Raw genomic sequence first — 27,792 nt, 5'->3', positions numbered from 1 at the left:
TGGGCAAAATTGTGGCAAATAAGTATAGTTATTACTAAACGTAGTGGAATTATTCAGGGGTTTTCAAAGTTCATATAGTATTTAGATGTTTTATTCATTAAAAGTTCTCCAGTTTTTAAAACTTCACATCAAATATACAAAAAGCAAACAAACAAACTACAAAATAGTTGCATTTTTATGAAACAGTTATTCATAATTTATATTACTGCATAGATGGAAACCAACACAGCATTCATCTGTGTAGACAGAGCTTATTTCTACTCGGACAATGTCTTCAATCTCTATAACACTGATAAACTTTGTGCATTCATGTGGATTTCATATGAAAATTTGATCGAGATGTTAACATGATTACTTTAAAATCAAGTATTATGAAGTAAATAATGCAAAGAATTCCTGAGAAGATTAGTAATGATTACACAAATGTATAAAAATGATCAGTGTACAAACACACTTCAATTGCAAAACAACATGTTTGTGTTAAACGAAACACACAGTAAAAATTTACACACAAATACAATCAAAAATAATACTTTAGACTAATGCACAACATAGAAAAAAGTTAGTTTCAGCCTTGGCTGAGATGAAATGTCAGTCACAAATGATAAAGATAAATAATCTCAAATCAAAAATCATTCTGTGATCACATTATAAGGGACAAAGATGTGCACATTTTTAAAGTTTGGCTTCATTTATAACACAAGCTTGTGCAGCCGATCTGTTCAAAAGATCCTGTAAACATAACATATGAAACATAGTGAAACAGCGCCCCCTGTCAGTCACTCACATGCATGCACGCACACACGTAACTAAATGCACATATCAGAAAAGAGCCAGCTGGATATTCACAACAGAATAAATAGACGGTGTAGAAAATGATACAATCAATGCACATAGAGCAGTAAAGCTAAAATCAACTAAAGCATCACTTACAAATAATAAAAGCTAGAAATGCTCAAAGCATGTGTGAATCAGTGCATAAGCTATGATCATCAACATTGAGTGTGTGAATCAGAGGGGCAGATTGTTGTGTGTCTCCAGTACCTGAGCCCCAGTGAATGATATAATCAGAGAGTGATTAATTGATCAGATGTGTGTGGACGGGAGGAGAGATGAGCCACTCTGATCCTTAACATCTGAGCTGCTCGCTGTTACCTGCAGACACACACAGAGGTCTGATCTGTGAACGTGAGCACGGATGAACTGTGATGAAATGAGAAAGCAAGATGCGTAGAAACTAAGATGAGCAGAAACAGAAGACGGATAAATGGAAAAAAAAGCGTGATGAGCGGAAAGAAAAGATAGGATGAGCAGAGATGAGATGAACAGAAACAGGAAACAAGCAACAAAATGAGCAGAAATGGAAAACGGATTAATGGAAACAGGAAACGTGATGGGTGGAAACAGGAAACTGATTAGCTGAAAGAAGAAAAGGGACGAGTGGAAACAAGATGATCAAAAACAGGAAATGGAGAAGCGGAAACAAGAAACAAGATGAGTTGAAACAGGAAACGGGAAACTGCTGAGCGGAAAGAAGAAAAGGGATGAGTGGAAACAGGAAACAAAATGATCAGAAGCAGAAAATAGGATGATCAGAAACAGGAAATGGAGAAGCGGAAACAGAAAACAAGATGAGTGGACAGGGGATGAGTGGAAACGAGAAACTGATGAGTGGAAAGAGGAAAAGGGATGAGAGGAAACAGGATGATCAGAAAAGGAAAGAGAGAAGCGGAAACAGGAAACAAGATGAGTGGAAACCGGGTGAGTGGAAACAGGAAACGGATAAACAGATAAGCGGAAACAGGAAACGTGATGAGTGGAAATGGGAAACTGATGAGTGGAAAGAGGAAAAGGGATGAGAGATAATAGGATTATCAAAAAAGGAAAATGAAGAAGGGGAAACAGGAAACAAGATGAGTGGAAATAGGAAAGGGATAAGCTGAAACAGGAAATGTGATGAGTGGAAATGGGAAACTGATGGGCGGAAAGAGGAAAAAAGGGATGAGTGGAAACAGGAAATGGAGAAGCGGAAACAGGAAACAAGATGAGTGGACAGGGGATGAATGGAAACAGGAAAGGGATAAGCGGAAACAGGAAACGTGATGAGTGGAAATAGGAGATGAGTGGAAACAGAAAACGGATAAGTGGAAACAGGAAACTAATGAGCGGAAAGAAGAAAAGGGATGAGTGGAAAAAGGAAACAAGATGATAAGAAGCAGAAAACAAGATGATCAGACATAGGAAATGGATAAGCAGAAACAGAAAACAAGATGAGTGGACAGGGGATGAATGGAAACAGGAAACGGATAAGCGGAAACAGGAAACATGATGAGTGGAAATGGGAAACTGATGAGTGGAAAGAGGAAAAGGGATAAGAGAAAACAGGATTATCAGAAAAGGAAAATGAAGAAGCGGAAACAGGAAACGTGATGAGTGGAAACAGGAAATGGAGAAGCGGAAACAGGAAACAAGTTGAGTGGACAGGGGATGAATCGAAACAGGAAACGGATAAGCGGAAACAGAAAACAAGATGAGTGGACAGGGTATGAATGGAAACAGGAAACTGATGAGCGTAAAGAAGAAAAGGGATGAGTGGAAACAGGAAACAAGATAATTAGAAGAAGAAAACAAGATGATCAGAAACAGGAAATGGAGAGGCGGAAACAGAAAACAAGATGAGTGGACAGGGGATGAATGGAAACAGGAAACGGATAAGCGGAAACAGGAAACTGATGAGAGGAAAGAAGAAAAGGGATGAGTGGAAACAGGAAACAAGATGATCATAAGCAGAAATCAGAATGACCAGAAAAAGAAGCAGAAACAGGTAACAAGATGAGTGGACAGGGGATGAGTGGAAACAGATCGGATAAGCGGAAAAATGAAACGTGATGAGTGGAAATGGGAAACTGATGACCGGAAAGAGGAAAAGGGCTGAGTGGAAACAGGAAATGGAGAAGCGGAAACAGGATGAGTGGACACCGGATGAATGGAAACAGGAAATGTGATGAGTGGAAACGAATGAGGCAAAAGAAGAAAAGGGAAAGGAGAAAACATGATGATCAGAAAAGGAAAATGAAGAAGTGGAAACAGGAAACAGATAAGCGGAAACAGGAAACGTGATGAGTGCAAATAGGAAACGGATAAGCGAAAACAGGAAATGTGATGAGTGGAAACAGATGTTCGGAAAGAAAAAAAAAGGAATGAGTGGAAACAGGAAACAAGATAATCAGAAACAGGAAATGAATAAGCTAAAACAGGAAACTGTGAGTGGAAACAGGAAGCAATAGGTAATAGCTAAGCTAACACAGGAAACTGTAAGCGGAAACAGGAAGCAAAATGAGCAGGATCAGGAAATAGCTAAGCTAAAACAGGAAACTGTGATTGAAAACATGAAACAAAATGAGCAGAAACATATAATGGATAAGCTAAAACAGGAAACTGAGTGGAAACAGGAAACGGGACGTGGGGTGTAAAAATGAGCAGAAGTGACAGGTGAAAACAGGATGAGGTGTTTATAGAAAAAAAATCTCTGAACACTTTCTGTGTTATTCAATCACAGCGCTGGAATCTCCACACTATTATAAAAACTCAAAGTGTGCGAACATCAGGTGGAAGACTGCAGGAACATCAACTGCATGCTGTGGACTTTTTAAACAGCTAACAAATCAACACGGCTTTTATATCAACATATTTAAACTAATGACTGGAGCTCCAGTCACACAAACATGATAGAAATTGATGTAACTGCAGATGTAACTGTTTTATTGCCAGGTACTTACAGTGAGTGCCTGCTGGTTTGCCATCTGCCTGCGCAGATCTGCCTTAATACAACCTGAAATAAACACAAACAAGCAAACAGGACAGCTGTAACATTTTAACGAATTAATGGAATCAACTCATTATCTGTCTAAATATATAATAGTAGTGAGATCACATAGTGGTCTGTAACTACATCAAAACAATGATGTTTGCAGCTCAACCCAGTGTTTTCTATGCATTTAATAGCTCATACATTAACTGAAACATTAAGGGATTGAGTTTCTAAGAAGCATTATCATCTCCAATACTATTACATTCACAGAACTATGGTAAGAGCAGTTACACAATAACCAAACACGTAAACATCTGAAATATGGACATACTTTGAAGTATTTATTTTAAAGAGGAAAAACACACAGTACAGACACAATAAAACCAATCTTTGTTTATCTGCAGTTAAATACTGGTTAAAGTGATGGTATTGATCATACTACGCACCTGTCAAGATGGTTCCTATAAGCAGGAAGACACAAAGGAAAAGATTTCCCGCTAAAGTATCAAACGAATCCATAATTTTCCCCTGAGAGATTGTGAATATGATCCCAAACACCTGCAGTAAGACAGAAGACAAACTTTACTTGTTTGTAATACTTAAATTTGACTATATACACGTCTATATACTAAAAACAATGAGAAATAGATACAGCTCCTCTTATTGTCAAAATGTTAAACGCCCTCTCATTTAGAAGTCGCTTCAGATAAAAGCACCCGTTAAACAAATTTATGTAAATGTAAACGTTCACATTGCATATAAACAAACAGGCCACCTATAACGTGTTCAGTATTTATAATGTTGGACGTAGCATAGTGGCGTGGAGACAATTGCAAAAAAATTCAATTTCTTTTTCTGACTGGCATTTTATTTTGATCTCTGTGCTTCTGCGTTCGTCTTTACATCTCGTACACTACGTCATACGCTGGAAACGCACCCTCTCGTGAATGCGTGTCGGTTGTCAACAGAAGCTACTTATTTTAGTTAGTAAAGTTTTAGTTTAAATATTGATATTTTTCTTAGAAAGTGCCCTCAGATGGCCTTTATTAAACCCCTCACGCCGTGTGGATTACTTCTGTGAAGGATGGAAGGACTTTTTTGGGCTTAAAATCAGAGGCACCATTTACTACCATTATAAAGCTTGGAACAGCCAGGACATTTTGTAATATAACTTCCATTGTGTTTGTCTGAAAAAACATAATCATATACAACTCTTTCGCCACCATTGACGAGATATCTGGTCATTCAAGAGAAAACGCTTCCCCGCCAATGACGAGTATTTCCGTCTTTCTGCAATACCGCTATTATCCACCAGGTGGAACTTTTTTCTGTAACCCGGAAGTATTGCCCTATGGCAATCGGCTGCATGTCCGTGTCTGTTTTAAAGATCGCTCTGAATGGGATCTCTATGAAAAGTCTTTTTGCTCAAAATGTGGTGTTTTTGCAGAAATCTACCCATATTCAAAAGCTGATTACAAAAGAACTACTGAAGGTAGGATGAAACGTTTTTTTTTTTTTGTTTGTTTGAAAGCAGAGGGTCTGTTCTTTCATTTGGTATATTGTACGTTTATATATTTAAAGAAGAACATTTTCTGGAAGGCACCAAACTTTTGTGAAAATCATGAAAAACACTGGCGCTGGAAACTTTTTTTTAAAACACTGGCGGCGAAAAAGTTAAGGGTGAGTAAATGATGGTGTAATTTTTGGGTGAAGTATCACTTAAAACTATCTTCGTACAACAGGAAACTTGTGTGAAAATTCAAGAAGTGAAATGAAATTCAGACACCTGCGCAGAGCAGTTCAGAAGTCCTGAAGATGTTCCCTCAGATTCTGGGTAAGTGAGTTCAACGGCAAACTCAAAGCCGAGAGGCAGATATCCCGTCATAAAAAACCTGTAACGCACAAATACACTGTGAAAACCCAAAACAAACTGGTTTCACAAATTCACAGACAAAGCTTAAGGCTAGTCCTAGACCAAAATACATGTTTAACCTGTCTCAACTGAAAATAACAGATCTTAAAATATCTTAGTGGCATTGATTCGTCTCAAATTTACACACCAGTAACGTCTTTTTCTAAGACATGTTTATAAAAGATCATAATTTAACTAATGCCTAGTCCTGGCTTTAGCTAAGCCCTGTCTGTGAAACTAGGCCAATATGTTTTATTCTTGATAAACGGGCAAATTTAAAAAAAATTGCTATATGTATGGGTTATCAGACAGATGTGTTAAAATTAATTTACAAACATATTTAAAGAACACACGAGGCTCCTACAGCTTATTCATCCGATTGAATGCCCATCATGCAAAAAACTCTGAACGTCTACTTCCACATGCATTTAGGCTATTAAAAAGGAGCAATGAAAACTATTAGGCTTGATGATTCACTTCACTACGAATGAGTCTCTCTTACCCGAGGGTTCCTGCCGTGATGAACACCACCCACAGGTGACCCAGATTAAGGGTGGAAGCATAAAGCACCAAACCCAGAAGAGACATCAGATAGACAGCTAGAGTGGTCTGTCTGTGAGGAGATCAGATACATCAGATCTTACAATACATACTACACTAAATACTCAAAAATCATATTGAATAAAAATGCAATATGAGATAACTTGCTAAACTGTGTGATATATACAATATGCAAGACAATAATACATTAACTTATTTTGTTATGTAAAATCTATAACAAAATAAAAAAAATATTTATATAACCAACATGCATGTTTCACATACTGTACTTTCTGGGAAAAAACATTGTTGTCGTCTCTCCAGTCTCTTTGCTATCTGAATTCACCAAAAACTTTTCCAAAATTGTAGTATGATAATCGTAATTGTAAATTGCAAACTATTATGATATGTATATTACGATATGCATGCACATTTACTGTATTACGAATATTTCGGCATAATATCTGCCCAAGGAATCTACTTCCCACTCCAAGCCAAATGTCAAATTCCCTGACTTTCACTGACGAAAAGCTAAATTTCCATGACCTATGTCCGGTATGCCATGAGCCTGGATAATGTGTACACCACGGTTTTTAAAAATTTAGCATAAATGTCTGAAATGAGTAAACAATGTTAAGAAACGGCTTAGATTTTAGTCTCACTAAAAATCAGTGGAGCCCTGCCCGGAAACGGCATTCCTTATGTCACAGCTTAACAAGCGGATATCAGTGTTCCCACTCTAAGTCAAATGTCAAATTCCCTGACTTTTCCCTGACCACAAAGCTTCATTTCCATGACCTATGTCCGGGATGCCGTGAGCCTGGAAAATGTCGTGTACACCATGAGTTTATAAAAATGTAGCTTGAATAAACATCAGCTGTTTAAATTGTAGTCAGCGAAGGTTTGGACACGGAAATTATATTCCTTACATTACAAGCTAACAAGCGGATTACATTTTGATCAATGGAAACTTAAATTTAAAGCAACAAACAAAAATCGCTGATATTCCATGACTTTGACAAAAAAAATTCCCTGATTTTCAATGTTTGGAATAGACCTTCTAAAATTCCATGATATTCCAGAAATTCCATGACCCGTGGGAACCTTGGAATTACATTTTGATAAATTGAAACTAAAATTCAAAGCAACAAACAAAAATCCCTGATATTCCATGACTTTGACAAAAAAAAAATTCCCGATTTTCAATGTCTGGAATAGACCTTCTAAAATTCCATGATATTCCAGAAATTCCATGACCTGTGGGAACTCTGAGTCAAGTATAAGTATGGATGCTGATAAAACAATGTACAGATGAGACAAAACATTGTTGTAAACAAAACATTCACAGCAGGTGCAAATGTAAAGCTATCCAAATGCAGAAATAATATTAAATAAATGAAATATCAAAAAACAAAAAGGTTTATATCAAAAACTTACATTCAATAGAAAGTAAAGCCAAAAAATATCCCTGTAGTTAAACAAATACACAATTTTTGTTGTATTATAAATGTGCAATGTCAGTTCTGTGATGTGGGTTTGGGGTACGTGGTGTTATGTGTAAATAAAGCATTTTGTTGTTAATTCTGCTAAATTAAAGGAACATCATAATAATGTCCTGGAGCGGAAGATGTGCTGGGTCAGACACAAAAGATCATGGGTTCACTAAGGTCCAGTTTAACACACCTGATGAAACAAACTAAATTAAATCATATAAACAAGAGTCACAGGAGGGAGTACTCAAAAGACCTCTCTTTAGATCTTTTGCTTTGCAGTGACAAATATTTAATGACTTTTATTTGTTTCTGAAGACATCTGTTGAGATTGAAGTCCAGTTTCTTACTTGTATGTTTTGGATCGGTCTAACCAGATACCGCAGATGAGGGAACCCACCATGCCCGCGATTACGATGGTGAGCCCGATCCGGCCCGCGTTCACCTCTTCTCCCTGCAAAACCGGAAGAAACATCCCTGTACGTTCTCCACATTTAACATAATACTGTCAGACAGAAAAGGGGTGGGACTTACAGGATAGTGAACTATGATCATTCGGTTGAGAAGTGTACCCACTGCATAAAAACAGCCAACGTTCAAACCTAAACAGACAGATCAGCCAATCAGAAAGAGAGGTGATGCATGATGGTTTAAAGTATAACTTAACATATAAAATCAATAGTCTAAAATTTTGTTGCTCATCATAATAGAGATTTTTCATTACTTTATGCAATATGATATAATGATTAAATAACATCACAGCCATAATACAACCAATAAAAAGATCTGCAAATGTTCAGTCAAGTTTAATACCGCTGAAATTTCCTGTTTGTCTGTGTGGCTGGATTATAAATACAGTTTATATTGTAAATTCACTTTAAAGGAACAGTTCACCCCAAAACATAAATATGACCATAATGTTTGAAACGTAAATATTTTTCTAAAATCAAACCTGCATTTTAGGAGTTTCAAACTTGTGGCCCCAATTCAATGCCATTACAAACCTATAAGGAGCAAGGATATCATTTAATATAACTCTGAAAGTGTCAAATACATCTAGCAAATGGGGTGAATAATTAAGATAATTTTAATTTTGGGATGAACTACTCCTTTAAAGGTTTTGAATGGGTGGTTATGAGGTTGAGACATTCACCATAAGTGATGACGAGGAGGATGAAGGCTTTATTGCGGAGGAGTCTGAGGATGGAGTCGGTGTACGAGTAGCTTTCTGGAGAAATCTGACGGGCCACGACCTGGGCGTGAGTGGGAGGGATCTCAGGATGGTCCTGAAACACTGACAACGACATAAAATCACAAACTCATCCAATTACCAACCATTTCATAAGCATTGATCCGAGTTCAGCTTTACTGCAGAAAGAAAGAAAACAAATGATTGATGGAAGTAAGAAAGGATGGAAGTGAGGAAGAAAGAAAGTGTAAGGGGGTAAAATATGTCACCCATCCATCCGTTGGCCCAATGGCGGCAACCAACGGCATGGTCGAAGGATTCTAGCGCGTTCAGTCTTTTCCGGCACTTGCATATGACGTTTTAGTTTTGCCGTCATGTAATTTAAGTATATTTATCTCTTATCTGACTTCAAAGATAAAGATTTAGTTTATATTATAATACAAATCAGATTGTTTATTACTTTTAACACTTACAGAATTTATTACAGTTTGTTTATTTATTCTGATAAAGCTCTGGCATTACACCCGTTCATTCGGTTCTCATAGCCGCACATGATCCTAGTATGGGCCTTATAATTAATATACTGGTCAACGGTCATAAGCAAATCAGTATTGGTCGCTGCCAGAGGTTGGATTATATGCTTAATCTCTCTGCGTGCTCAACTTTAAACATACTTTATTTAGTCCCCTTATAGGTGACACTTAATTAATACAATAATTATTTCTAACCAAAGTTAATGAATAGAATAATATTGAAATAAATAGAGGTTTATTATGAGTCTGACCCTATTTAAAGTAATTAAGAAATGTTACTCTAAAAGGAAACACATATTGTTAGCCTCCACGCTTCTAAGTACACTTAAACTAACGCTAGTCGTATCTCTCAAATCCTCAGCTGATGTATTATTCACCATCTAACTAGGATTGGGCCGATCCTAGCCTGATTTCAATCCTTACGGTAACTACGATACAACGATATTACTTGCAGTGTCAACATTTATCGAGCAACACAGAATTTAATCAAACATAACTATTTATTAACCAGGTAGGAAAAACATAATTCAGAAGCCAATTTACATCCAATTCAAATACGAAGAAACAAATAGAATCAAATGAGAATAATGCATACCTGGCAAATGATGAATATCTGGTTACAAAGATACATCATCATGGAGGTGAATTTTCAAGTACAGAAAGACCCGCTGAACCATTTTACATCATTCCCTTAAATATCCAGAGAGACAAAGCATATAGGAATTTAGTACTGATTGGTTGTTGTAAAACTCAGGGCTGCCTTAATTTGCATACAGTGGGTGATTGGTTTATGTTTAGGATGGGAGGTGTCTATCCCCATTGAATGAAGTTTTACTTATACTTTAACATTGAATTCTGTTGTTATATGAGTGAAACCATTAACCACTTGCATTGAGTGAAAACAAATAAGATCAGTTTAAGATTCTTTGTGCATGTAGCATTTCATATACAGTTTGCTTTGAGAGAAAAAGAATACAAATGTATGACATCCTAAAGGGGTGATCTTTGAAAACCAAATGTGTCTCAGTGAGAGTTCCACTGTGAATCGTGGAGAGTTGCTTTCTCGGGCCTCATGATGTCATGATGTGCTTCCCCGGGGAGGGGCTATCTTTATTCAGGGAATTGTCCTTACAAAAGCAAGAAAGGAAAGAAATGAAAGAAAGGAAAAAGAAAGTAAGAAAGAAAGGAAAGAAGAAAGGAAGAAAAAAGGAAGAAAGAAAGAAAGGAAAGAAAGAAAGGAAAATGGAAAGAAGAAAGGAAAGACGAAAGGAAAGGAAGAAAGGAAGGAAAGAAAGAAATGACGGAAGAAAGAAAGAAAGAAAGAAGGAAAAAATGAAGGATGAAAGGAAGGAAGAAATAATTAAATAAAGGAATACTGTATTTTTCGGTCTATAAGCCGCGTTTTTTTCATAACTTTGTTGGTGCTGCGTCTCATAGTCAGGTGCGCCTTGTAAGTCAGTATGAATTAATTTTTACATTTATGGAGGCAAGAGACAACATTACCATCTACAGCCACTAGAGTCCGCCATATGCTGCTTCTGTAATTATGTAGTTCAATGAGTTCAGTAATGTGGAATGACGAGTATGCGAACTTCACGCTAGTTGGCTTGTTCGGTTAATTTAGCCTATTCAACCTTCCAGGTAAGTTCTGTATGCTATGGTTTATCGTTTCAATAACTGATAATATTACTTTTAACGTACAGACATCTATTCAGCCTGCTGCTGTCTGCTATCGTTATTTTCCAGATTAAATGCCTGTTCTTCGGCTTGGATTTTGTGAAAAAAAAATTCTAAATAAACGCAACCTATAGTCCACTGTGACTTATATGACTTATGTGTAAATGTTATTTCGTCTTAATGACGCATTTTTTAATGATGTGGCTTATACTCCAGTCCGGCTTATAGTCCAGAAAGAACAGTAAAAGGAAGGAACGAATGAAGGTTGGAAGCCATGAAGAAAAAAGCAAGGAAAGCAAGAAAGGAAAGCAAGCAAGAAAGCAAGAAAGAAAGAAAGAAAGAAGGGAAAGCAAGAAAGGAAAGCAAGAAAGGAAAGAAAGAAAAGAAGATAATAAAAAAGAATGAACAATTGCAGAAATAAAGAAAGAAAGAAAGGAAAGAAGAAAATAATAAAAAAGAATGAACAATGGAGGAAATAAATAAAGGAATAAAAGTAAGGAAAGAACAAAGGAACAAAGAAAGTAAGAAAGAAGGAAAAATAAATATAGAAAAGAAAGAAAGAAAGACAGACAGACAGACAGACAGGAAAGAAAAAAGAAAGGACAGAAGAAAGAAGAGAGACAGACAGACAGAAAGAAAAGGAGGAAGAAAGAAAGAAATAAAGAAAGGAAGGAAAGAAGAAGTAACACAAAAGAATTAACAAATGGTATAAATAAATGGTAACACTTTACAATAAGGTTCATTAGTTAACATTAGTTAATGTATTAACTAACATGAACAAACCATGAGCAATACATTTGTTACAGTATTTATTAATATTTGTTAACGTTAGTTAATATAAATAAAGCTTTATTTGCTTGTTCATGTTAGTTCACAGTGCATTAACTAACATTAACAAACTTTTTATAAAAGTATTAGTAATTGTTGAAATTAACATTAACAACGATGAATAAATGCTGTATAAGTGCAGTTCATTATTAGTTCATGTTAATTAATGTAGTTAACTAATGTTAACTAATGAACCTTATTGTAAAGTGTTACCAAATAAATAAATAAATAAAAGGAATAAAAGAAAGAAAAGAACAAAGGAAGAAAGCCAGGCTTGTAAGAAAGAAGGAAAAAAAAGAAATATAGAAAGGAAATAAGACAGACAGACAGAAAGAAATAAAGGAAGAAAGAAGAAAGAAAGAAACAAAGGAAAGGAGGAAGAAAAAAATAAAGAAAGGCAAGAAGAAAATAAAAAAAGAATAAACAATGAAATAAATAAAGAAATATATAAATAAAGGAATAAAAGTAAGAAAGAATGAAGGTTGGAAGCCATGAAGAAAAAAAATAAAGGAAAGATAGAAAAAGAAAGGAAAGAAAGAAAAAGAAAGGAAAGAAGACAGACAGAAAGAAAGAAAGAAAAAGAAAAGGAGGAAGAAATAAAGAAAGAAGAAAATAATAAAAAAGAATGAACAATGGAATAAATAAATAAATAAATAAAGGAATAAAAGTTATGAAAGAACAAAGAAAGAAATCCAGGTTGAAATAAAGAAAGAAAGAAAGAAAGAAGAAAATAAAGAAAGAAAGAAACGAAGACAGACAGACAGACAGAAAGAAATAAAGGAAGAAAGCCAGAAAGACAGAAAGAAAGAAAGAAAGAAGGAAAAAATAAATATACAAAAGAAAGAAGACAGACAGACAGACAGACAGACAGAAAGAAAGAAAGAAGAAAATAATAAAAAAGAATGAACAACGGAATAAATAATAAATAAAGGTATAAAAGTAAGGAAAGAACAAAGGAAGAAAGCCAGGAAGAAAGAAAGTAAGAAATATAGAAAGAAGAAAGGATTAAAAAAGAAAGGAAAAGAAAGAAAGAAAGAAAGAAAGAAGAAAGGAAGAAAAAAGGAATGAAAGAAAGAAACAATTAAAGGAAAGAAAGAAAGTAAGGCTCTGGGGACATCTGGGGTTGTTTGTGTTGTTTGTCCCCAAAACGGCAGGTGACTGAACTCTGTGATATTAAACAAGCAGCGGATATTAAAGTCTCTACAGCAGATATCTGAGCTCATGTACTCCTGTAGTTCTTTACTTAAAAAAATTAAATCAAATACAAGACAAAACAGAGAACAGTCACTTCACGTGTTTCTCTCATCAGATAAAAGCTCTTCCCATTTATGTGTGTGATAACAGAACTAAAGTCACATGAGTTTTCATCAAAAACATGACCTAACTTCCTACACAAGGTTTTGTGGCTGTGTCAAGAGAAAAATCTGGGCAGATCAGCATTTCATCATCAGAAAGCAAAAACAAGTAAGATCAAAAAGAGGGAGAGAAACGGTGAAAGCTTTTTTCTTTACATCATTAGCATTATCAGCAAAGTCTAACATGTAAGAACATGAACAAGGAAGGGCACAAAAAGAGGAAGAGTTGTTAAAATGAATGACATTTAAACCGTCACCGTAATTTTACTGTGAAATGACATAAAGCTGTCTTTAAGCCACATGCACATTTTTAGTGTCATTAAATCTCATTATTATTAAGTTTTGAGGTCATAAATGTACTGATATTAAATTAGATCCATCCAACCAGACCCTTAAATTTAGTTTGACACAAGGAAGAATAAATGATAAATGATGACAGAAGGTTTATTTAAACTTTGTGTAAAAGATATTTGTATTAAAACTGTTTTTACAGTGTCTAACAGATGACATTCACGTCTATTTCAGGAAATGAAATAAAGTCTGGTTATCTGTGCACAGCACAATCCAGTCCAGTGACCTGTTGCACAAAGAGAGCTGAACAAATCTTGTTTTTTGAGTTAAAAAAAAAACTGACAAATCCACCCCGGTGAACTCATAGGGCAGGGTTTAGGTTAATCCAGGACTAGGCATTAGTAATATTAGTTCATTAAAGAAGTTTTTACAAACATACCTTACAAAAAACACTACAGGTGTGCATCTTAAGACAAAACAATGTCAACAAAATATGTTAAAATTAAACAGGAGGTGTTCTTAATTTAAAGCAGCTCAAACATGCATTTTAGTCTGGGACTGGGATAAGCCCTGTCCGGGAAACCACCTCATATAGTGAACTTTTTTAACTCTTGTTTAAATCCCAAGTTAATGATTGTTTACCATGTGTGTGCACATAAAGGCTGACGTTTTTAGCAAACAGCCAATAAGATTCAACACAATAAAAAGTAGGTGTGTGTATTTCTCCATTAAAGAAAGTGTTATGGGAAAACATGAGGACTTATAAATAGCACTGACTGTAAAAAGCAACACACTGCAAAAATATTTTCAAGAAAAAAAATCTTAGTATTTTTGTCTTCTTTTTAGTAAAAATATGTAAACATTCTTAAATTAAGATGCTTTTTCTTGATGAGCAAAACGACCCAAGAAAATAAGTCTAGTTTTTAGACCAAAAATATCAAATTTAAGTGATTTTGTGCATAAAACAAGCAAAAAAAATCTGCCAATGTGGTAAGCAAATTTGTCTTGAATTTATTGTTTAAAAAAATGTTCAAGATATTTTTGCTTACCCCATTGGCAGATTTTTTTGCTTGTTTTATGGACAAAATCACTTAGGTGCGGATTCCCGGACAGGGATAAGCTTAATCCAGGACTAGGCCTTAGTTAAATTAGGAAATATAACTAGTTTTAAAAAATATGCCTTACTAAAAACATTATCTGTGTGCAAGATATGTCAGTGCAAGTTGTTTTCAGTTTGGACAGCTCTTAAAAATGTTTTAGTCTAGGACTAGTCTAATCCCTGTCCGGGAAACCGCCCCTTTAATGTGATATATTTGGTCTAAAAACTAGCCTTATTTTCTTGGGTCGTTTTGCTCATCAAGAAAGAGCAGATATTTTTACTGAAAACAAGACAAAAATACTAAGAACATTTTTTCTTGAAAATCATTTTTTGCAGTGCACGGTTTGCTTTTAAATAAAGTTTACTCACAGCCGATTTGTCCAGTATGGGTCTGCTATCATTCACCCAGAATCAAACCCATTTTGGAGTGCATTAAAACGGGTAGTGTAATTTACCATGGCAATGAACACAGATTTAAACAACTACACCTTCCTGAGCCCGAAACTCAAACTAATCCCAAACTTACCTGGATAACCACTAAAACCTGCTCTGTGCAACAGGCCAGAGTCAAACATGTTAGTACTAAACACACTGACTGTGCGCCATTGTGACACCAGCATGATTGACGTGTGAGCTTACCAATTATTACCAAGATGAACAGGAAGGTGGCCACACCCGCCGTGATGTAGAACATAACTCTGATGTGACCCGCCAGTTCATCCATATCATCCACATTTGGGACCAGGATTGGTGGGACGAGGAAGCCGATGGCGATTCCTAACTGCAAAGAAAATGAATCTGAGGCTTAAAACAATTCAGACGGAAACCTTACTTCACACCCAAGTATATGAATGTAAACTTGTTGAGCTACAAATGCCAAAATTCACAATCATAAAGACATTCCTACAGTACTGAAAGTTAACAAAGGTCAATTTCACAAGGCCTTTAGTGAAATGTGCAGACAATCAAAGAAGTCATTTTGCTTTGTATGATGATGATGATGTGATTGTCAGTAGCGATTACTCTTTCATTTTGAATGAATCATTCACTCGTCTGCACGCAAGCCAGAAATGAAGAGTTTCGTTGCAAAACAAGATAAATAAATTATTTAAAATTTTTGACAAAACATGTTTATTATTATGTTATTATTTTGTTTTACAGCGCTACTTAGCTGTATTTTTTAAGTTATGAAGGTTTAAATCAAACAAACCAACTGCAGTTGCATTGAAATTAATTGGAATGCACAACCAAAAAACGAGATTTCTGAACAATTAAAAAAACGGTGGTTATCTCGTTTTGCAACGAAACTCTTCAAACATTTCTTACACATAATTTACCCAAAGCTTTTCACAAAGGTAAACAATTTACGTAAACTAACTCTTAAAATCTCCAACTCTAGATATGTGTAAATGTCTAACTCATGTCGAACAAGGATGTTGAGTAAAAATAAATGTAAAATTAATTCAATACTGAAATTGTAATCAGACGTTGATCATTTTATTAGTATGTTATTTACTTTATGCTTTGAGTGTTATTGTCCTCACAGCATAGAGAGTAAAGATAATCATGTATGATAAAGCACACGTATGACATCCAAATCAGTCTGTGCATACAACAACTTATCGATTAGGCAAATAACTACACTGACTATACATATTCAAATACAGACAGCCAATAAAAGATGGCCATGGACAACTCCTGACACTAAACCCAGATAAAAGACAGATATCATTACTGATCTGACTTGGCAAAACAAATTGTTCGGAGAAGCCAGACACTTTTCCACACATTACCTGTCCTGCTGGATCAAGAGGACAAATGTCTTTCGATACAAAGAATTATTCAATCAACATACATACAATACAAATAAAATACTTTTATAAGGCAAACAAGTTAAGAAATCTTAATACCCATTTGTCATTTTATTGATAAACCTTAGAAAAGAAATAACATTTAAATGACTTATGATTTCTTTATATTTATTTCATCCAAATGCATTCAAGGAAATAATAGAGCCTCCATTTATTGTACATGTGTAGATTACTGCTTTAAATTGATTAATAATTTGCCTTAAGAATATCTATAACCTAGTGTGCTCCATAAGAAAATAGCATTTATAAAAATATAGGTATTCAAAACTCATCTTCGTCAATACAAATAAATCATTTTATGACATCATTTTGCACTTCAGCTTCAGGCTGTGAGGTAAATGCTAAAAGTAAATGCTATTGGGTATTTTAAAAGAAGGAGGAGCTATGCAAGACAGTGTTTCCCACAGGATTTTGAGAAGACTGTGGGGGTGATGACGTCACCCGCTAATTAGCATATATGTGACGTCATCATGTCGTGTTTGCGTTTGATCTAGTGTTGGCACCTGAAATATGTTTCCCTTCTACTCTTTGATCTGTATCTGTATTTGATCTGTATTATATATCAAATTATATTTTAAGCTGAATTAAGCTGTTTTAAATGGTGAAATAAAAATGTAAATGGGAATCATGAAAATTCTATTTGTGGGGGCCAGTGTTGATTCTGTGGTGGGCCACCACAAATAAATCAATGTATGGGAAACACTGCAAGATGTCTACAACAACTTACGGTCTCAGTACATATTACGTCAAATACATTTTATTCAATACATTACATATAATTAAACTTTTATGGAAATGTGATATAGCAATGAGAATGGTGCCACACCGACCATTATCAATTTATCTTTTATTGATACCAATACCATAACTTTTAATTCATTTATTGTTTTTTAGGTAACATTTTCATGCTATTCATGAAAAACAGACCAAATAGTTTCTGAGTGAAAATATCACACGAGATGACATTTTCACAAGCCACCAAATCTAACTGTTGATTAGTAGACCTGGCCAAGTCAAATGTGAGTTAAATTACAGTTAGGTTCTACCGTAATTTGTCGAGAAGTTAGGAGGCATCATGATCGTCAGACGCCCCTTTCCTTGTACGCAAATATAATCGCTTGTGGAATGAAAATGATGTGACGTATTTTCTTTTGCTGTGCAAGACTTCAGTTTTAATAGTAGGCCGGTAGAAAACAATGTTGTAAGAGCACACATAAAACATGATTAAAAACACTTATGTTAAATATTTAATACATCTGCCATGTATAACCCAGTGGAAGGATAAACTGAAGAAGTGGCCTGATATGAAGATATATTCATTTATTTTGTGTTGTTACTCAGAGTTGACGGGTCTTTAATGCGCAACTATAAAAGCAGACCGGTATCTTTACAATGGGAAAGTCAGTTGAGTGTTTATACCTGAAAAGACCAAGAATTCACGTTTTTACCTTTTTCATGTGTATGTCTAAAATGTCCCAACTGTCCCGCTGGAGTGAGTTTTTATAAATGGAATTTTTTTATTGACTCCTGACAGCAGCAGTATTTTTCTCATTCAACACATTATGAGTTATTTGACAAGTACAAAGCACAATGAACATTAATTACATTTATTTAGTAATGCTTTCCTTTTGTGTTTAATATGGATGTGTGTTAATATTATATTACATTGCTTCATACGCATAACGGGAGACATGACCTGGTAATTTCAGAAATTATTTGCCTTTTCATTTAAACATAACAAAACTATGTGCAAAGCATTAAGCACTATTATAAACATTAACTAACAAGCAGTTTATGTCATATATGAGTGATTCTCACGAAACCATTGAAACACCACGGCACTAATGACTTTAGCTTTAAAATGTGTAATATAGTAACATTAAAAAGCATCAGAATTAACACAATACTGTGTTCTACCTTGCACAATGTGTGATTTCATCATAAGAATTTATAATTGTACATTTTATCTCATTTTCTGTTGAAATTCTCATTACCGCAATGTGTCCGGCTGTGTTTGAACATGCGTTATGTTGTAATTTAATAAAATTAACACAAAAATATTAAGAAAAAAAAATAAATGGATGTTTTGCTAGACTACTTTAGATGACAGAAAAAATATTTACTGAATATTCATGTATAATAATAATGCAGAAAAATTAGGAAAATGATGTGTCCATGCCTGATGTTCTAATCCTCCGCAACACTTTTTGAGAACAGTTTAAGAATACAGAATTTTAATAAAGTTTGATTTTGAGTGACCAAGCACATGGACCAGTTACTTCAAGATGGCTACCAGGTAAGATCATTTTTTTACAGTTAATTTGAAATATTGTCTTGTCAGAATGCTTACACGACATTTTGATTATCATTACCGCAACAGATGCTTATTAAATGTTAATTTAATTAATAGAAGCATAATACTTTGATTTTAAATGCATGTGCAGAATCTCCAAATTATGTTCTTTCAGGTTTGTCATGTCATTTTGAAAATATGTCAGTGTTGATGTTTTCTGACTGTTGCGGTAATGAGATTTTTTAGGACTAATTTTTTTAATTATGTTACAAAAAGTGTTAAATGATAAGTAAAAGTTTTTAAATGAATGTTCCCATTTACTCCAGACTTTGTTTTTCAGTGTTTGGTGGGAAAAAAAGTAAATTTAAGCAATTTTTACATTTTCATGCTTGACATTTTTAAAACCACGTTTTCGTGAGAATCACCCATATATGCTGTACTGCAGTCTGTTTTTTTAATAATATTTTATCAGCATAACAAATAATTGTTGTTTTTGAACAATTATTGTATTTATTGTTTACTGGCAGTTTCTATAAAAAGTTTTACTATGGATACAAGGGTGCACACGTGCCACATCCCCATTCAGCTCTCATGTGTGGATTATGGGCAAAATAAATGTTTTGTTGAGATTTACTGCATTTTTACCAACTATTATGTCAACCCCTAACTGCACAAATTATACCAGTCTTTCTGGTTTTCATAATAAACATTAACTAGCCAGTCAAAACAGCACACACTTGTGTCCTTTGCAACACGACTACCATTAGCTTTAGTGGCTCACCGGAAGTCTTGCACAAAAGAGCTCAAAAATGGCAGCGCCCACATTTACATCAAACATAATATGATCAATACAAATCTTTATCGTAAAATATCCTGAAAACTTTAGCCAACCAGCACCTTTATCATCTGTTTTTAATTAACCAAATATATAAGAATTAACACTCAGAATTTTATCTTGGAGGTCGATAATTTCCCAAGATGTGTAGACCGGTGTCATCTCAAACCTGTTTAGGAGCAGTTTATGGACCATAAACAGGATTAAACTGCGGTTTAATAAGTGATACACACGATGTTGGGCCATTCATTCTGTAGCCACTCAACGTTTTTTTAAAGTAGTTTTTTTTTTTTGGAGTTTGATGTGCTATGCAGACATTCACAACTCCACCCCTTGAGTTCATATTGACCATTTATTAGATCAATAATTGGACAGCTCTTCAAGATTTCATCAAGCTTATAAGGTCACAACAACCATGACACTGCCCATGAAAAAACTTTGCCTTACATTAAATGTTATGTCAGCAAAAGGAAAAACAATAACCAGAAAATGGCATCACTACAAAAACTAAACTAAGTCAAAACCCACATAAAATACTACAGTATACTTAAGTGTTTATAGTAAGCAGTATTAAGTGTATACTTTATTATAGTTTTTAACGTAAAAAACAGCATTTACACTGTAAAAAAAATTCCTGTAGTTATGCAGCTGTTTGCCAGTAACTTACTGTAAATTTAAATGTGTTATTTACTAGCAACAGTTTGTTCAAAGTTAAATACATTTATTATAAACAAGTCTTTATCTTTACAGAATAAAACTATAAAACAACAGCCTCATGAACTGCATTCTGGGAACCAGGAATATTCATCCTTTCCTGTTTTTTTTCCTTTAGATTTTGTTTCCCAGAATGCTTTGCATCAGGCTGTTATTTTAGTTTTATTCTGTAAAGATAGAGATTTATTAATATTTAATGTTTATTTAACTTTGAACAAACTGTTTCGTTAAATAACAAATTTAAATCTCTACAGTAAGTTACTGGAAAACAACTACAGTAATACTGTTATTTTTACAGAAATTTTAAAAGTGCACTACAGTTTGTCAATTTACAGTTGTTTGTTAATACTCACTGTAAAAAATTGCTGTAATTATGCAGCTGGTTGCCAGTAACTTACTGTAAAAGATAAAGACTAAAAAGTTTCATGTTCATTTGAACAAACTGTTGCCAGTAAATAACATAAATGTAAAATCTACAGTAAGTTACTGGCAACCAGCTGCCAGTAATATTGTAATTTCTACAGAATTTTTTTACAGTGTACATAATTACTACATATACTACAGTCTACTACTGTAAACACAAAGATATACTACAATATTTTAATTTTTTTTACTAATGCACTATGCATGCATTGTATTGATTTATACAGTATATACAGGCTAGTCAGAATCAAAGCATAAAACATACTCCGAACTTTTTGCTGCCATTTCTATCTATAATTTTGTTGAAGCCCACCTGGTTTCCGAAGACCCCGATGGAGCAGGCAGTGGACACCTCATCTGAACCGAACCACACGGACGCGATGCGCGAGGGCATCCCGAGGATGAATACCTGGGCCACCGAGCACGTGAACTGACCCAGAAAGGTCACAGGGAAAAGGTCCGGTCTGACGCTGGCCACTTTGATCCACGTGCCCGCACAGTTCAGAGCCGCGGCCACGACGGCGATGACTCGCAGTCCTTTCTTGTCCAGAAGCCACGAGACTGGGAAAATGAGTGGTATGTACGTCAGCATATAAATCATGGACATCCAGTCGATAGTAAACGAGTCCACGCCGTAAAAGCGCATGAAGATGTTGTTGATGATGCCGTATTGGATCCATTGATAGGAATTACAAAGGGAATATGAGCTGAATAGACACACTATAATCCATCTTTTCTTATATAAACGCGTTACCGGCGGCTCAGGACACGCGTCTGCGTCGGTATCGGATGGTTTTGTGAAATAATCGTTATCATTTACCTCCCGGTCCGCTGACTTGAATTCATCGCCCATTTTGACTTGTTTAGTAACTGTCTTATCTCCGTGAAAGCAGCAAACGAGTTCATTTACTTTCCTGAATCCTTAAGACGCTTTAAATTCAGTCAGTCATTCATTCAAGATTATGCTGAAAAGACGCGGTGCCCATTACTTTTTAACATGACAAACTCGCTTCTGAAATACTTTACAGTGTAACGTTTACATGACAGATAAATGATTAAACAGCGGAGACTAAATCCTGGATAAACTCTCCATATCAGTTTGAGTTGTGCTTAACTCCGCTGCATGGGTTTAATAGTCTCCGGTTACCGCAGTAAAAAGTCTTCAAACCTTCGCAGAAAAGTTTCGACACAGCGGAACCTCCTGACACAGAAAGAAAAAGAGAAGAAACGTTATCTCGCGATTACAACCGTTGAGTCACGAAATGGGCAGGGCTTAATGATACGGACTTCATGCGACGCTGCGAAGACCGATCTGTATCACAGTACCGCGAGGATACCGCGAGACCCATTTGTAATCTGTTCTTTCTTATCGCTCTCGCGGTACCGTGATGTCATAGGGCGAACGGCCTGCGCAGCGCTGCATAAAGTTGACCAAGCACGGGTCATTCAAGGAATCCAAAATATTAATTTATTTTTGTAAGGTTTTATTTTAAGGTAAATAAAAAATGTTATAAAATAAAATTAACATTAAAATGTTGTCTAATTTAAAGAATAATAGTAAAAATAACACCTTTTATAACAAATTTTTAAAAATTCTGTAAAAAATACCGCAGCACACTTTAGTATTTCCCATAGTTAACTATAGACACAGTAATTTTATTTATAAACTAGATATTCTAATCCCTTAACATAGTAAATGTTAAAGTATATTACAGTAATTACTAGTTTATTAATTGACTACAGAGAAAACTACAATAAATATTAACAAATTGAAATACTATAATACGCTATAACATAATAAACTATACTACAGGTTACTATAGTAAATACCTATAGTAAACTACAAGAATTTATCATGCAAGTTATTTCTAAATAATGCATTTTATTAAATATTTTACAGAGATGCCTGAAAGAAGCTTTGCAGATTTATGCTAGATAACCAACCTTTGAACTAATTTATTTAAAAGATTATTTGTCAGGGTCTTCAAGTGACTAAAAACCTGACATTTAAATTGGAGATAATGGAGGATACAGCGATCTGATCCGAAGATCGCCCCCTGAAGGAAATAAAAGATTTACAACATGGGAATCCATTTCCTTTTGTGCTTCACTCAGTGTATGTGTGGATGCTGAGGCAGCGCGTGCGCCCTCTTGTGGAATGGATGTTAGTCACATGTAGATTTTTAATGGAAAATTATTCATCTCTTTTAATTAATATTTTTCCCGTCCTTCTAAATTTATTTGGGTAAATATGATTTCTTCTTGTGTGTGGGAACGTGTTTGGGGAGTTCTTGTCGTTATTGTATATCAAATAAGACTAAAGAAGTATCATTTAACATTGTTCACAATTTGAAAGAAACACCAGAGCGTTTTCATTTGGACATTGATAATAAATGCTCTTTTTGTAAATGTGAAAAAGAGACTATTGTACACTTATTCTATGAATGTACCTGCTTTTGGTATAAGATGTCTGAATTTGTAAGTATTAAATTGAATTGCAATCTAAACTTAAATTTGTCTTCAATTGAACTTCATTCAAATGAATATGACTTTCCAAAGAAATGTTTTTTTGTTATTGATTTGTTTTTGCTATTAGGGAAATTTTATATTCAACAGGGCAAATGGAGTAACTCAGAACTCATTTTCAAACAGCCTTTAACCCTTTACTTGGCACAGCCTTTTTTGAGTAATTAATATAACTTTGGCATTTTTTTGGTCTAGATTTTAAAGGAGACACTTTAAATTTTTTACGGAAGTGCCTGGAGGTTAAAATATATAAAAATTGTTATAGCAGTTTAAATTTATTGTAATAAATAAAAGTAATGCAATATAGTATTATTTTTTTACATAAAACTATAAAAAAATTAGTTTTGTTGTGAGGTTTGCTGCATACTCTTGTCACAAATAAATAAATTACAGTCACTGCATTATTATCACTATAATAATAGACATTATTATATACAAAACTACACTATTAGACCTTTCCAACAATATATAGTTTGTCATGGTAGATTAACATTTACATGCAAAATATTAAAGAAAACTCAGGTGCCAGTTAATGGATTATTATTTAGAATTTATAAATAACATAAAAGCCAAGAAAACTATTTATCTTTTAAATTAGTTTAAGTTGTGATGCCCTTTTATATTTTATTTTTGTTCAGTATGTGAAATGTGAAAATCTGTGACGTTTTGTGGACATTTTTGCAATCTTGAATCATCAAAGTTCAATAAAAGAGTTTTAACTATAACGTATCACAAAGAAGCTTACACACAGGTTAAATCTCACAAATAACAATAGTTAACACTAAAATAAAGTTACAGAAATGTTTACATTAAGCCTAAGGGTGTATTGTACTTCGCCTTGTATTGGTTGCTTGCAGCTACATTTTCATTTACAGCTGCAGACAGCATCGAAATGAAGTTTTTATTCAAGTCAAACCATTTTTTTAAAAAGTATGTGACAATAATGATGTGTTATGGGATGGTATGGCACAGCTCAGAGCCACCAATGGGACCCAGAGATTAGGCAGACAGGCACCTTTATGACTTAATAAATAAAACAGACAGTAAAGGTCATGACAATACAATCTGTTATTTAGACACATTGTAAATGTCAATAAAATGTATATGGTACTATGATATTTCCTGAGACAAAGACACTCAACACTCACCACATAACCTAAAATGGATCTATTTATAAACTGTTTTTAAGTTTAACACAGCTGCAGAGTAGACATGATTTCACCAACCTCATCATGCCAAGACCACTTCTATCTAGGAAATAATTTAAATATATAAATATGATTTTTTTTCTAACAATAATCATGTACACTAAATACATTAAAGATAAAAAAAGCATACAAATAACACAAAGTGGACATACAGGGGTTTCAAGAACTTACAGAAACTACATTCACCAGTGAAGAATCTGTTTTAAATACTTTAAAAGTTACAATAAGTTTTAAACATTTTTTAAACCAAGGATAGAACAAAGCATAAATAAGTGGATTGATTGACGAATTAAGATAAAACAGAATCAACACGCTGTTGATAACATAATAAAATGAGTAATTTCTTAAGAAATTAGTCAAAGATAAAACATAATAAGGCAATAAACACAATAAAAAGACAAAGATCAGAATTCCTAGCACTAATGCAGCTTTTCGCTCCGATTTCATGAAATCCCTGATTCGGGTTTTAGAGGATTCTGTGCTGTGGTGAATCTGAAGCGCTCTTATAGCAGTTGCATGTTTCTTAGCAAGCACAAAGACATGTGAGTATAATATTACAATGAGAGTACATGGTAAAAGAAACACAATGAGAAGATCAATGAGGCACGAGACCTCATCCACAATATAAAGACATTCACCCGGACACATGAAATCAGTGAAGTTCCCATTAATATAAAGAATAGTGAAATTATAAAGGACGGAAAACAACCAGTTAAACAAAGTTGCTATGCAGACCACAGTGGGTGTGATCTTCTCACAATAGAAGAAAGGATAATTCAAGGCCAAAAATCGATCAAATGCTATCAGAGCCACGGTGTGAACAGAAACACTGGTGACTAGAAAAGCCACAAAATTAAATATCGAGCAGAAAAGTACTCCCGAAGTCCAACACGACTCGATCAGCCAAATCAAATGAAATGGCATCACAAAAAATCCAACCAGGACATCGGACACGGCCAAAGAGAGGATGAGGATGTTAGCAGGTGTGTGGAGCTGTTTAAAGTGACTGACGGAGATGATGACCAGAAGGTTTCCACATACGGTCAGAAGGACCACAGCAGCTGCGGCCACATAGAGGAGAACGTAGACGGGGAAAGAAACTGATCTTTCCGGACAGGTATATTCGAGACAGTCTCTGGTTCGATTCACTGCTGTGAGATTCATCACGAGGGACAACTAAACAAAGGCTACCTTCTAGTACAGACAGCACATTTATACATAAAGCCAATAGATGTTACCGCAATACTCTGAATGTGAATGCACTCGCCCCTCAGTTTGCATTGTTTAAAGCAGATTCTGTGTGGAAGCTAAAACCAAACTGCAGGTTTTATACATTTTTAGTAGAGGGCGTAGATGTTGCCCCTCCCCTTCGAGATTTTAATCATGCGTATCTGTTGGGAGTTTTGTTTTCTGCTTTAAAATAACCGTAAAGTCATCAAAACTATCAAATACCATATACGGTAAGTATAGGGATTATTTGAAAAAAGTGTTTAGATTAAATGCAAATTATTTTAAGCATTTAAAGCATTTGTTTTTAATTATGAGGTCGTTCTTAAATTCACTGTAAAATAAAATGCAATTTGAAGTTAAAAGTGCACCTGGTCCGATTCACGATTTTACAATTCTTTGGTGTGTAAGTGTAGTACATGTTAAAGATATGCAAAAGGTACAAACCCCAAAGTAAAGATGACGTGTGTTAAAGTTTCCAACGTAAATCTTTTTTCTTATACTACAAAACACACAGATTGTAGGCAACAGTTTACTTCCTGGGCCGGCTGACGTGGTAAAGCCAGACATTATCATAATTCCTCCCGCTTTTGACTCACAGCCTGTAAGTTAACTCTGTCAGCACTGCATTGTGAGCGAATCTTGCAAACAGGGAAACTGAAGCTACAAAAATATACAGTATGAGGAAAATAATATGTTTTTTAACCATAAACCACGCAAGCACATTATATTATACCAAATACACAAAATAACGTTGTTTATTAGCAACAAAATAGGTGCACTTTAAAACAACATGGTTTTGCAATTCAATTCAACCTACTATTTTAAGTGATAAGTTGACATAACTTATAAAAACAATTTTTTAACTTAATGCTAAGTAACATAAAAATATATGTTGATTTGACAAAAATGCTGCATTTTTTTTACAGTAGATGTTATGGTCTCCCAAGACATTTAACCCCACCCTAAAAGCATAGGGTGGGGTTAAACTTTATTATAAACATTACATTATTTACATAATTTTATGTTTAAGTTTCATATATTTTATATTTAATTATGCAAAAATAAAAATAATGATTTAAATGAAAAACAATAAGAGGTTTAGAATTATACTGTAAAAGGATAAAATAATGCATTAACTGGGCATCTTTGATTAATGTCAAAATATATGAGTATGTCTCCATCTAGTGGTTAAAAGCTCTCATAACAAGTGTTTTTAAATCACAGCAGGTTACTTTTAGTGCTGTAACTTTTTTTATTTTATACACACAAACACATATATATTTTTTTATTGAACATATTGGATCTGAATCTAGAAGACACTACACTACCATTCACAACTTTAAAATAACTCCTATTTTTATTGTTTCTTGGGTTTTAAATAATAGTCAATTAATTCAATTAAACTTCAGCAGTAGATATTATGGTCTTCCAAGACATTTAACCCCACTATATTATATAAAACCCCACCATATTATATAAAAAGCATCAATTTTTTTTAAATATGCAATTTCTCTTTATTACTCCATTAATTACAGTAATTCTGCATTATTTACATAATTTTATGTCCACTGTTCATTTATTTTAGATAAGCAAAAAATTATTTAATGAAAACAAAAAGAACTTATACTGTAAAAGAAAAAATTATGCATTAAATAAAGTTAACTGGGCATCTTTGTTAGAGTTATTTGTGTCAAAATATTTGTGTATGTCTCCATCTAGTGGTTAAAAGCTCTCATAACAAGTGTCTTTAAATAACAGCAGGTTACTTTTAGTGCTTTTTCATTTATAATAGTTTAAACTCACCAAACCTCACTTAAAAAGATGTATGGATACATTGACTATTAAAATTGGTTAGACGTTAAAATTGCAGAAATATACTACAATATATATAAAATATTAACATATTAGACCTGAATCTAGCAGACACTACACTACCAGTCATATATTTGGAATAACTCATCATTTTA

General features: G+C 34.3%; 2 protein-coding genes across 3 annotated transcripts; both read right to left on the bottom strand.

Annotated features, from left to right (window-relative positions):
- Positions 1-75: 75 nt before the first annotated feature.
- On the bottom strand, positions 76-22,084 carry flvcr2b (FLVCR choline and putative heme transporter 2b). 2 transcript variants are annotated; one of them, XM_055186920.2, is made up of 11 exons: positions 21,175-22,083; positions 15,365-15,506; positions 8,907-9,047; positions 8,288-8,355; positions 8,104-8,207; positions 6,226-6,336; positions 5,598-5,703; positions 4,258-4,369; positions 3,780-3,832; positions 1,045-1,155; positions 76-732 (listed from the first exon to the last, which is right to left on the bottom strand). In XM_055186920.2, exons 1-10 carry the CDS (start codon positions 21,712-21,714, stop codon positions 1,087-1,089), a joined length of 1,446 nt encoding a protein of 481 aa, XP_055042895.2. In that variant the 5' UTR covers positions 21,715-22,083; the 3' UTR covers positions 76-732; positions 1,045-1,086. The 2 variants fall into 2 exon arrangements, with proteins under 2 accessions (XP_055042895.2, XP_055042896.2); XM_055186921.2 differs by lacking the exon at positions 1,045-1,155 and having other exon boundaries at positions 21,175-22,084.
- A 2,268-nt stretch (positions 22,085-24,352) lies between these two features.
- LOC129429935 (trace amine-associated receptor 13c-like) lies at positions 24,353-27,163 on the bottom strand. Its single transcript, XM_055186938.2, has one exon. It carries the CDS (start codon positions 25,757-25,759, stop codon positions 24,755-24,757), a length of 1,005 nt encoding a protein of 334 aa, XP_055042913.2. The 5' UTR covers positions 25,760-27,163; the 3' UTR covers positions 24,353-24,754.
- Positions 27,164-27,792: the final 629 nt, after the last annotated feature.

Source organism: Misgurnus anguillicaudatus, chromosome 18 (genome assembly GCF_027580225.2).
Source record: "Misgurnus anguillicaudatus chromosome 18, ASM2758022v2, whole genome shotgun sequence".
NCBI lineage: Eukaryota > Metazoa > Chordata > Actinopteri > Cypriniformes > Cobitidae > Misgurnus > Misgurnus anguillicaudatus.
The sequence above is the reverse complement of the archived record's forward strand: the minus strand, read 5'-3'. Positions and strand labels throughout refer to the sequence as shown.

What these genes read in the sequence shown, in the direction of transcription:
- flvcr2b (XM_055186920.2), bottom strand. Translation starts at nt 21,714, where the DNA reads ATGGGCGATGAATTCAAGTCAGCGGACCGGGAGGTAAATGATAACGAT. An exon ending in GACCGATCCAAAACATACAA is followed by an intron (nt 6,337 to 8,103) that starts GTAAGAAACTGG and finishes ATCTCCTCACAG; the next exon opens with ACAGACCACTCTAGCTGTCT. An exon ending in CAAACCAGCAGGCACTCACT is followed by an intron (nt 1,156 to 3,779) that starts GTAAGTACCTGG and finishes GTGTGTCTGCAG; the next exon opens with GTAACAGCGAGCAGCTCAGA.
- LOC129429935 (XM_055186938.2), bottom strand. Translation starts at nt 25,759, where the DNA reads ATGAATCTCACAGCAGTGAATCGAACCAGAGACTGTCTCGAATATACC.